At 37.9% G+C, this 12,833-nt stretch overlaps 1 protein-coding gene across 1 annotated transcript; it reads left to right on the top strand.

Annotated features, from left to right (window-relative positions):
* Window positions 1-6,004: 6,004 nt before the first annotated feature.
* On the top strand, window positions 6,005-12,256 carry LOC127765805 (protein DETOXIFICATION 29-like). The gene is made up of 8 exons (XM_052290765.1): window positions 6,005-6,516; window positions 9,343-9,884; window positions 10,313-10,399; window positions 10,506-10,562; window positions 10,957-11,195; window positions 11,375-11,493; window positions 11,606-11,692; window positions 11,834-12,256. The coding sequence occupies exons 1-8, from the start codon at window positions 6,319-6,321 to the stop codon at window positions 11,936-11,938; spliced, it is 1,434 nt and encodes a 477-aa protein (XP_052146725.1). The 5' UTR covers window positions 6,005-6,318; the 3' UTR covers window positions 11,939-12,256.
* The last annotated feature ends 577 nt before the right edge of the window (window positions 12,257-12,833 follow it).

Here is a 12,833-nt window from a genome sequence, read left to right as displayed (position 1 = left end):
CCTTTTCATCTAACCACGAGCTCATGTTTGTACACATGTTCTCTGGCCGAATCCATAAAGAGGGTCTGCACTGCTCCCCGCTATTGGAGCTCTGGCTCCAACATACGCACAGATAAAGACTCATGCACTCATGCCTATCTGGAGATATGTCACTATAACAAGCTTAGCATAAAAAATACTCCTATTTTCAAATTCTCAATCCAGTCATAAGTATTTGACGCACTAAAGTTTAATTATTTGTCTTATTAAAATTTTATCTTAGGATTTTAACAGGAATACAAGTGTGAAACAAATGATTGCAGAACACAGGAGAAATACACATGAATGACTATTTTGATTAGATCGTATGAAAAACACAGTAATCGAATAAGAGAGATAGACTCGTAGAAAATTTTCTAAGAGGTTAGAGCTCCTGCTAAGTTTCCTCCAAAATGTACATTCAAATGAGTCGTTCCATAGGAATTTTATAGGATTAGGAAAGGTCCAATCATTTGATTCAACTGGTCAAATAGGAAAAATTCCCATGGAATTTGAATCCTATATCCTTTGATTAAAAAGTACCCTAAGGACGAAATGGATAAAAAGGTTTGGTTGCCTAGTCAAGGTAGAGGAGGTGTTCGTCCAGATTAATTGGGAGCTATAACAAAACATTACGATAAACCTCATTAGCATATGATTAATTAAGCATTAATTATTATAAATTTAAAAAATAGATTTATTTGCTTCTATATAGAAACCTTTATGGAAAAAACATAACGTGCTAACGGAAAACGAGAAAGTTAAAGTTTGGAGTTGAAGAATAGAACATGGCCTGATAGTAATAGAGATAGTATGAACAATTTAGTGGTAAAAGTCATCTTTATAAGTATAGTTGATTGCTATATTAGCAACAAAATTAATTTAAACTGTACAAGTTGGTAAAAAGAATTTCGAAAAATTACTAGAGATAGGTATAGGTATGAAATGCATTCTCACCAAATCTTATGTTCAAACACAATTTTCTTAAGTAAAAAAAAGATAAATTTCGGATGAACAGTAACAAAACAATATTCACTTGAAATTTGTAATTTTGTTTCTCTCAAATAAAGTTGAGTTTGGATTTAAGATTTGGTATGAATGTATTTTATGTCTATATCTACCTTTAGCAGCTTTTTCATGAATTTACAGAACTTATTAAATATGGTTTTTATGAGTTATTATCACTTATTTGATGGTTTCACTATATTTCTTTTTCCTTTTCAAGGGAAGGGGGGAGGAGAGATTGTTTTTCATCATTTTATTACACCACCACCTGTTGAGATTCCGTCGTCCGGGATGCCCCTGCTGCTGCAGAAGGCAAAGAATGGCCACGTACACTGCCACACACGACATCCTGCGCGACCCTGCTTGCTGTAAACGACGACGCGACCTCGATCTTCTTCTTCTAGGTCGTCGCGGCCTGCAGATCGCCGGCCACACTTATCTTTTTCTTTCCCTTCTCCAACACATCACGTGAATAAAATCGATCGAATCAATCGACCTGGCGGTGACAATTTTTTTTTCCTGCACACTCCGATCAATCCCCTACATTTGACAGCAACTCGACCAAAAAGCAATTATAATTTGGCAGCAGCTGCCCATGTTTTTATTTTATTTTTTGACCGGTGCATGCAACTTTTAGACCGGTCGACGCACATTTTGCCATCCAACTGTGTCTTCTTTGCCCTGCATTTAGTTGCTTTATGGCTCGTTCGAAATTTTTGTTCAGATAAGCTATTCCATTTGATGCAAAATGAGACAGATCATTACCGATTAATTAATTAAGATAAGAGTAAAGTTTGAATTAACTTGCACTATTGGCTGAGTACAATTTACCCTCGTAAACCCGAAAACCAGATATCTTTTACCCTTAACTATTGAAGATGAAAGATCTTTGGTTTTTGGGGTTTAGGTGTTTAGAGGGTAGTTCATACTCACACAATAGTTCAGGGTGTAATTCGGACTTTTTCCATTAATTAACAAGCATTAACTATTACAAACTTAAAAATAAATTTATTTTTCTTGTTTAAAAAATTATACAAAAGTTATTGCGTAAAATATACTACCGTTTAGCAGTTTAGAAAACATGTCAAATGTGAAATCAAACACAGCCATTAATGTCCATCTAAACATGCATCCATGGACTGAGCTTGAATTAAACGGTTTCCTCCACACACACACTCATACTCCTTCCGTCCCGTAATATAAGGGATTTTGGTTTTTTTACTTACACTGTTTGACCACTCGTCTTATTTAAAAAATTTGTGCAATTATAAAAAAAACGAAAAGTTGTGCTTAAAGTACTTTAGATAATAAAGTAAGTCACAGATAAAATAAATAATAATTCTAAATTTTTTAAATAAAACGAGTGGTCAAACAGTAAAAAAAAAAGTCAAAATAACTTATATTATAGGACGGATGGAGTATATAAAGTGTACCTGTACTGCAATAGCCAATAGGACTAAATAATCCATGACGTCATAACCAATGTGGTTAGGTTAAACTTCAGGACGTCACACTACAGTCAAGTACTACATCCGTCCTAAATTGAGTGCAGCCGTAGAAATCCGTGTCTAACTTTTGACCGTTCGTCTTATTTAAAAAATTTATGAAAAATTTTAAAAAATTTAGTCACACATAAAATACCATTCATATTTTGTCATCTAATAGCAATAAAAATATCAATCATAAAAATTTTTCAAATAAGACGAACTGTCAATCGTTAGAGATGAATAGTATAAAACTGCACTTATTTTGGGACGTAGGGAGTACAATAGTTGTAATTAATTAAGGTCTTCTTTTCTTTCTTTCTTGACACAGAGTCGAGTACGAGAGTTACGTATAACGGACATAGGAGTAAGAACAACTGCACGTTACTGTTCTAGGCACCTTCTCTCTTGAACACAGTAAAGAAATGTTTTTTTTCCTAACTACATTTCAATGATTCTGAGTATTCGATTTTGTGAGATCCCACGGATTCGATTCTTTTATTCTACTCTCTCCGTCATTATAATTATATTCCATTTCACAAGGTTAGGTTTTCACGAGACAGCGGAAGTACATCGGATAGTACAAATAGTAAAAACTTTATAGGGCTAAAATTAAAACCTAAAATCTATAATGCCCTAATAAATCCACATGTCATATAACATGTTAAAAAACATCAATGGATAAAGATATCTTAGCGAAGTTTTAAATAAAATATTTTTATACTCATGAAAATCTCTAATTAAATTTAAATTCTACTTACCTAGTACTACCTTGTCCGATTTTAAGTGCAGTTGTAGGTTTTCGTGTTCAACGTTTAACCATCCATCTTATTTGAAAAGTTTATAATTTTTTTTAAAAAGTTAGTCACACATAAACTATTATTCATGTATTTTATCATATAATATAATAATAATAATAATAATAATAATAATAATAATAATATAATAATAATAATAATAATAATAATAATAATAATAATAATAATAATAATAATAATAATAATAATAATAATAATAATAATAATAATAATAATACGAACGGTAAGACATTATGCATAAACAGTGTAAAATTATGAATTTCGTTTAGACGGAGGTAGTTGTACGGCTAGTCGTAGAATGTACCGTAACAACCTTCGAAAAGCACGATTACTGCACATGGACAGCATGATTAATATATACTCCACTATTCATGATGGATTTTGATGTCGTGTCCCACGTGCCATATGCAGTGGCAGATTCCAGAGAAAATTATGGCCTTCCCCAGAAAGTCCGAATTTTATTTCAACTCAACTACAGAAAATGAATTGGCCACACATGCATGCAACAGGTAGGAGCACTGCCTCCCCGCAAAAAAAAAAAAAAAAAAAAAAAAAAAAAAAAAAAAAAAAAAAAAAAAAAGAGAAGGAGCACTGCCACTCAAATAATCAGGAGCACACACATGCTTATATCCAGATTCGTTATTTTAGAATATGTCCCATTCATACTTAGGTTAGTTTTTTTTTTTTTTTTTTTGAAGGAATGAGTACTGTCTGAACGAGAAGAGATCGCTTATTGGTCAAGTTTAATTTCTTCCTAACTTCAAAAGGTCAAAAAAAAAAAAAGGGAGATGCTTGTATGGAGTACGTAGCTTTCTGTTCCACCAGAACACAGATCGATTGACAGGGGAAAAGGGATGTATGCGGCTTGTGCAGTGTCAACTTAATTTGAAACGGATCCAGTAATCATCTTTGGCCCTTCTCCACTCCACCCAGCTATGGAATGATGCCAGATTCTACCCAACAGATGGGCACAGCTTTGACAACACATACAAACACTGAGCTTAATTAGGTGTGAGAGGGTACAAACAATAGTTTAAGGAGGTCCCATGTGTAAGTAAGAGAAGAGGAAAAAGGGTAAGAGTAGTATTTTTAAATGTTGCTTGTGATTGAGAAGTTTTGACTTTAATCAAAGTCAAACTGTTTTAAATTTAACTAAATTTATAGATAAATATAATAATATTTATAATACTAAATTAGTTTCATCAAATCAATAATTGAATATATTTTCATAATAAATTTGTCTTGGGTTAAAAATGTTACTACCTTTTTTCTATAAACTTAATCAAACTTAAAGCAGTTTGACTTTGACTAAAGTCAAAACGTCTTATAACCTGAAATGGAGAGAGTATCAAATAGTGAAGCACCGTCTAACGCTTGTCTAATATCAGACGAGGATCACTAATTGTGCCTTTTTTTTTTCTAAAACGCAATATAGATTTATGCGCTCATATAAACATGCGCATACTAACCCCTGTAAATATACATATGCATACCTATTCCTATGAGCATCTCCAAAGATTATATATCAGCGTATCTTAAGATTCACGAAATCGCTATAAGCGTATCGCTGTCGACGGACACGTTGCCTGCGACTGAAAGAATAATCATCAGCCTCACATGCAAGCATCTATATGTCTAGAAGGGAATACGATTCTCTGATATAAGTTATATGGCTTTGAGCCACTGACATATGAAATCTCTTTTTCATATATCTATCTATTAATAACCTTATAATTAGGTATCTCAATCGATGAGCCTAAGGCATGCCTTTATCCTTTGAGAAGTCAAAAACTATCCACAGAGAGATGCACTGCACTTGATAGTACGATGATAAAAAATGTATGGTTTCAACCCCGAAATTTCACGTTCAATTCTAACACGCTCACAATTTATTCGTCCCTTTAAATCATTTCTTTTTAGAAAACAATCCGTGGAGTGAGCAAAACGGCAGGCAGAACTACTCGGGCAGAGGTTTTTGCCCCTGTTTGGCCGCAAAACATCCGTCCGTCCGACTTCCGTCGACCGACATACCTACGCTCTCGATCACCTACCCACACACCTGCTTCATCCCGGTGGGACCCACACTGACCTCTCACTCACCGCCAGTTGGCCCCCACCAACTCACCAAGCAGCCTCCTCCACCACCACACGCACGTACAGACGTACTCGATTTTGGCCTCACCGGGCAGCAAAAATGAAGGGAGCCACAGGAGAGAGCACACGCAACGTGTCGTCCACAAATCGATCATCGTCCTCGTCGTCGTCATCGACATCGTATCACGCACTGCTCACTTAACCCGCCCCCCCTACGACCACTACATGCCACTAACCCCCCTCTTTCTCTCTCCAATTCTTCTAATTCTAGATTTTTAGATAACGTTATTGTTTTTTTAGATAGTGTTCTAAATTCTAGATGTGGTCAAGCTTAGCTAAAAGAAATAAAGAATAGCTAAATAAAGTGCATGCACAATAAATTTTGATAAAGTCTTGATCTATATTTATAGTATTGGATAGTATCGTATCATATACTAGGTTAGTTTATTTTAAATGAAAGGATTAGAGATAGCTTTCGAAACATAAGTATATGTTGGTATGTCCACGGTTTCTTTTTCCTAGATTCAAAGACTCAGCAACAACGATGCGGCAACAACTTAACTGCTTCACGGCAGTACACACCTTGGTATCGATCGTAGCAGCCTTAATTGGCCAACTCCTTTAATTTGCTCCCTCTCCATATAGCAACAGCGTCAGATCACAATATATCCACAAAGCTTATAAATAGTGCTGCCTAGCTTCTCTCTCTCAATGCTAGCTAAACCATAGCTAGCTTGCCTACCTCCTCCTCCTCCTCCTCTTCTTCTTCTTCTTCAAAAGCTTCTTCTTCAGAGTGGTGGCGATATCGACTACACACTGTTCTTGGCTACATCGATTGATTGATCAGAGAGAGATATAACGATATCGATCGGATCAGTTAAATAGAGTAATTGATCGATATGGGGAAGCTGGTGAGCAAGAGCTGGCAGGAGTCGAAGCTGCTGTGGCACATCGCGTTCCCGGCCATCCTGACGGCCGTCTTCCAGTTCTCCATCGGCTTCGTCACCGTCGGCTTCGTGGGCCACATCGGCCAGGTCGAGCTCGCCGCCGTCACCGTCGTCGAGAACGTCATCGAGGGCTTCTCCTACGGTGTCCTGGTACGTATATATACTCAATACGCGCAACCTCATCGCACACAAACTGAGGACTCATCATCTCTCCTCTCCTCTTCCATTAATTGCTAACTTTTGATCACCATCACATATATACTTTGCAGCACACATGTTAGTTACTGTGTTTGTACGAAATGCATGTTCATTAATTCAGAACATCTTATTAGATTTGCATCGAGCTAGCTAACCCTCTTAAAAGTTCAGACAGTTAATACAGAGGAGGTAATAAGCTTATTATATTAGTGCTGCTTCCAGCTACAAGTTCATATGTAAATTAGTACGGCTGTGTTCTTTCCCTCATTTTCCAAACCCACCTCTGTTGTTTTCCGTACGCACGCTTTTCAAACTGCTAAATTATGTGATTTATGCAAAAAAAAAAACTTTCTACATAAAAGTTTTTAAAAAATCATATTAATCCATATTTAAAAAAAATAGTTAATACTTAATTAATTATGCAATAATACGAGATTCGTTTTATGTGCCGGGAGGAGGAGGGGTCTCTCCTCTCGAAGACAGCCTAATTGTTTAACACCACAAAAACGTTGAAAAATCCACTCAACTTGCTTAATTGGTAAAGTTTGTGACAGTTAGCTAGCTAGCATATTAATTCCTCTATAGTTGGTACGTGCACTTGTGCGAGGAATTAGATTCGGCTAGCTTGCATGTTTTTTTCTCAAAAACTCTTCTCCTTGCCACCATTTCGTTCAAAACAAAAGCACTTTTAAAATTAAATCGGCATATATATTTGGAGCGAACCTATGAATGAAATACATATATATATATAGCTGGCTAAGCATATAGCACTACCTAAATTAATAAGCAAATTAAGCAGGCCATAATTAACGAGCCGAGCTAAACCATGCGACAAAGGGTGGTTTGCACGTCTCCATCTGCATCTGCCCCGGCTGTAATCTACACCATCAATTTGTTTCCTTCAATTAATTGGAGGATTTCAATTCGATCCATCATATCCATGCGTCATGCATGCATCCGGATTAAGCAGCTAGCAGAAACGAATTTGCCAAGAAAATTAATAAGCTCGATCAGCTACAAAATATGGAGTACAGCTAAACAAAAACAATTTAATGAATCGATTAATCAACGGCTAATATATCGATTGATGTGTACTGATGACCACTTTTAGTTCGATTCTAGCTAGTAGCAAGCAAGTCTAGCTTGTTAAGTACTTATGCCTTTATATGGGGCCATGTCGAATATAGGCGTACAACTAAAGAAACATTAGTTAGTTAATTAATACATGTCACGGTGCTTTAACTTAATTATAATCTTCATCCACGAACGTTTGTACGTACGGCATACTACACGTTGAACTGGCATTATAATCTTTGCCTTTTCCGACACATGTACGCTAGTGATTAATTTTGTGGTTTTGGGAAAGGGACTAGGGATCACATGCACAAATTAAAGGTGAATAAAGCAATTCAAGCTAATTGATTTACCAACCAACAACCAGATAGATGCTTTAGCTAGCGTGGGCAATCAGAAAACCACGCAAATTAAGGACCATCAAATAATGCCTGGTTGAAGATTTGCCATCTCATTCTCTAAAATGATGATGATCATAACTTCCCGGAAGCTGGTAGAAGCTAGCACCAATACTGCAACTAACCATGTACGTACACACGTACACGATTCTTCCCACTATCGATCAATCTATATATATATACCCCTCTCTCTATCGCGCGTCTCTTATTTATCTATCTCTCTCTTCGTTCAAAAATAATTATAAGTATTCGTGAACGGTACGGTGTGTGTCGAGATTGTACACCGATCACATTATGGTAAATTCTTTCCACTATCGATCTATCTATATATATCCTTCTCTTAGCACAACGATATGTCGCGCGTCTCTTATTTGTCTATCTGTCTCTCTCTCTATTCGTAAATAACTGTAAGTATTCACGAAAGGTATACGTGTGTCAAGATTGTGCACCGATCACATATAATAGATTGTAGCGAGTTAATAGACATGGTTACTGAGCACTTGAGGATGACTGGACGATCGATATAGCTAGGTAGCTAGACAAGTAGCTACAGCTAGGCCAAACATTTGTTCCGGCAGTGGATGGAGCTAGGTGATCGATCGATCGAGATTGAGTGTTGACCGAATGGGCGTAGTAGGAGTAGGACATGGATGGATGGATCGATGGCGACGATCGATGGAGGCGTCTCGACACGTACGACGTCGAGCAAACCAAACCCAATTCAACCAAACCAAACCCATTTTGGTATTTAGCTAGCTAGCTCTCGATCGCTTTCTTTTTAGATTAGTAGATTTGTTCGACCGTCTCCGAATCACGCCATTTCGATAGATGCTCCACTTGCACGGCCGGCCGATGATTTTTGTAGGCACCAAAACCTATTCCTATACTTACTTGTTGTTCCCTCGGATCAAGTTCTATTTTGTTAGTACGACGGGAAAAGAACATTATTTTAATTAATTCAGTGGTTTTCTTCTTGGTTCATCATGTACTCAACAAATTTCTGCTGATTCTATGAAACTGGATTATATATGGAGAAAACAATGGGAAAAAAGTAAAAGAATAACTCCCAAAACATGAACTGATCATAAGTAAAATAATAATGAGCATATAAAAGTATCAAACCAAGTATGCTGGGTAATTTTATCATTCTTTAGAAGGTATTGGAATGTACCATATTTTCTAGTGTAAAATTTGATCCCTCCATGTACTAACTACTTCGAGATACCAAAAATTTTATTATAAAAATTTAGATATCTCGAGATACTTTCTAACAGACTATAAAATTTCTCATCTATGCTACATACAGTTAGGCATGGGGAGTGCGTTGGAGACGTTGTGCGGGCAGGCGGTGGGCGCTGGGCAGGTGTCCATGCTAGGCGTCTACATCCAACGCTCGTGGATCATCTGTGGCGCCACCGCTGTCATCCTCACCCCGACCTACGTCTTCACCGCCGGCATCCTCAGAGGGCTTCGCCAGCCCACCGACATCGCCGCTGTTGCCGGCACCTACACCCGTTGGGTCATCCCGCAGCTCTTCGCCTACGCTGCCAACTTCCCTCTCCAGAAGTTCTTTCAATCGCAGAGCAAGGTGTGGGCCATGACGGCCATCTCCGGCATCGCCCTGGCGCTCCACGTTGTGCTCAACTACATCTTCCTCACCCGCCTCGGCCACGGCCTCGTCGCCGCCGCTCTCATCGGCAATGTCACCTGGTGGCTCATCATTCTCGCCCAGTTCATCTACCTCGTCTCCGGCTGCTTCCCGGAGGCTTGGAAGGGGTTCTCCATGCTCGCCTTCAAGAACCTCGCCGCCTTCGTCAAGCTCTCGCTCGCCTCCGCCATCATGCTCTGGTAATCATTCCTGGATCCGGTCGTTTTCATTTACTTTTGACAATTTTGACCAATTAATGCACACATAGGGTGGCAATTACCTTTTGAAAATAGAATGACCAAAATATACACCTCTTGATAAACCCTTGTTTAAATAAAAAGAAAAAAAAAATCTAAATGCAATATTTGGCGGTATTATTTCTTCTGTAGCAAGTGTTCAAATTTTGATTTGAGCCAACATTAAGCTAGATTCTTCGGTGGACAGCCACAAGGGCAAAATAGGAAATTGTGCATTTGAAAAGGTGGAAGAAAATTTTAGTCAAAGTTGACAAAATTATGCAAACGGATGGAGTAACTAATTTGCTACACCTAATCATATATGCTTGCGTCACCAATTCAACTCACCTAATTTTGATTATTTATTTTGATCTTGTTGATGAAATGGTTAGCTTGGAGCTTTGGTACTACACAGCAGTGCTCATCCTTGTCGGCCTCCTAAAGGATGCCAAACTCCAGGTTGACGTCATGTCTGTCTGGTATGTGACGAATTTCACCAACTCCCTTTTATAACTAATTTCTATATAGTATATATATATATGTGTGTCTTTGCATATAATTAATTAATCCGATGAAAATTTGCAGCATCAATTACCAGCTCTGGACCTTGATGGTTGCACTGGGCTTCAATGCAGCAGTGAGGTAATCAATAATCTACCACCATTCTAGCTAATTACTCCCTCCATCTATTTTTGATAGGCATATTTTCAAATCTGAAAAATTTATTTTTGATAGGCGTATTTCAATCCAACGACCTATCATCTTAATGACTTTTTTTGGATTTAATGCGTAACTCTCCATTCTTCTACACAAGATTGGCAATATGGACATCGAAAAATGTAAATATTAATGAATCGATTGTTTACGAAGAATGACTAGTAGCATGTTTAAATAGATGATAAGTACAATTACTTATCCTTGATCTGTGTGCCAAGATGAAATATGACTATGAAAAGTAGATGGAGGGAGTAATTACTGAACAATTAACTAAATTGACGCTGATTAATTACTGCTTCAATTCATAATATATGCACAGCGTGAGGGTGTCGAACGAGCTGGGCGCGAACCGGCCGAAGGCGGCCAAGTTCGCGGTGGCGATGGCGGTGTCGACGTCGGCGATCGTCGGCGCCGTTTTCATGGCCGTGTTCTTCATCTGGAGGACGCAGCTGCCGCGCTTCTTCAGCGACGACGCCGACGTGGTCCGTGAGTCCGCCAAGCTCGGCTACCTCCTCGCCGCAACCATCTTCCTCAACAGCATCCAGCCCGTCCTCTCTGGTAAATTAATTAAATTCCTTTCATTTTATCAACTTAATTATCATTAGTGGAAATTACTTGATCGACCGATCATTCATTCGAGACACATTGTTTTTTATTATTATTATTTTGGATTTTTAGCTGGAGAAGCAGTTGATATCTGAACAATTAGATAATTTTGGGTGGTCTGAATTTTGCAGGTGTGGCGATAGGAGCAGGGTGGCAATCACTCGTGGCGTTCATAAACATAGGCTGCTACTACCTGGTTGGCATCCCACTGGGTGTCCTCTTTGGCTTCAAGCTGAAGCTCGATGCAATGGTAATATATAGCACAAGTTCAATCCGCACAAATTAATCTGAATTAGTAATGCACATATATATTCTGCAGCACAACTATATATTGATATGATTTGCTACTATTTATTTTGCAGGGGATTTGGGTGGGTATGTCACTTGGCACGCTGCTTCAGACAGCCATACTGGCCTTCATTTCCTTCAGGACAAAATGGGAGAGACAGGTGAGTTAACAGCTATCTCCTCTTCTGATTAAGCTAAATAATTAACTCTGAACACATCACTGTCAGGCTAAGTTGGAGAGTTCCCTTGAAGATTAATCTGAAATAAGTTAACTGACAAAGCTGTAAATATATATTTTTCAGGCCATGATGGCTGAGGAGAGGATCAGAGAGTGGGGAGGGAGGAACGACGACGCGCTGCCGTCCACGACGACGCCGACGGCTGATGATCATAACGTAGATAGATGATGATGAGATCAGATGGTTAATTATTCCTTCAAATTAATTAAACTTGCAGTTAAATAGTGGAGTTATTTATACACACATCACAAAAGCTGAGTAGGCTTGTAGAATTATTTTGTACAGATTCATATATGGTCTATGTAGAGAGAGAAGCTCGGTTTTTATAGGTGCTAAACCTCAGCTTGAATTTCGTTTTGTCTTGCCTTCCTTTTCTTCCATTTTGGTTGGAAGATGATCAGCTGGAAATTATTGTACTACTGAGGTTCATTTTCACATTGAGGTGATTTTTTGAGCTCCGTAATTATAAAACGTCTCTTTATTTGACAAGGTATCCCACTAGATCAAGGAAAATACCAGTCCCCGCTGTTAGTAACAAGTTTAACTCAACCCGGACAAAATAAGAGCTGAAGTTAAATTAAATCTTAAATTCCCGTGATATTCAATAAATCTATACCACCAACTCCCCTATCTTTTTCAAGGAATAAAAAAAGATAAGTGGGGCTAGAGAGTAGAGAGTCCTCATATCAACCAGCCTCATCAGCTATCTACTGTTCGTAAAATTAAAAAAAAAGGACAATGTGAGATCAACGGTGTTCACACGTTAATAACAAATATATATGCAATAATTAAGATATACTCCTTTATGCAGAAAATGATTGTAATACCAGGTTGATAATAGTTTTCTAAAAAATGACAAATATGTTTTCACATAGGAATATAGATAATATGGATGCAAAGAAAGTCAAAATTAACACACACACTCTCTCTCTCATTATGGTATTGTTCCACCAGCAGTTAGCACATTGCTGGACAGAGGGTCCAGGCCGGCGTCAGGGGATGCTATTGGATAAGGCAGTCCAACTTAGGCCTTGTTTAGATAAAAAATTTTTTTGATCAAAAA

Source organism: Oryza glaberrima, chromosome 3, assembly GCF_000147395.1.
Source record: "Oryza glaberrima chromosome 3, OglaRS2, whole genome shotgun sequence".
Taxonomy (NCBI): Eukaryota; Viridiplantae; Streptophyta; class Magnoliopsida; order Poales; family Poaceae; genus Oryza; species Oryza glaberrima.
The sequence above is the reverse complement of the archived record's forward strand: the minus strand, read 5'-3'. Positions and strand labels throughout refer to the sequence as shown.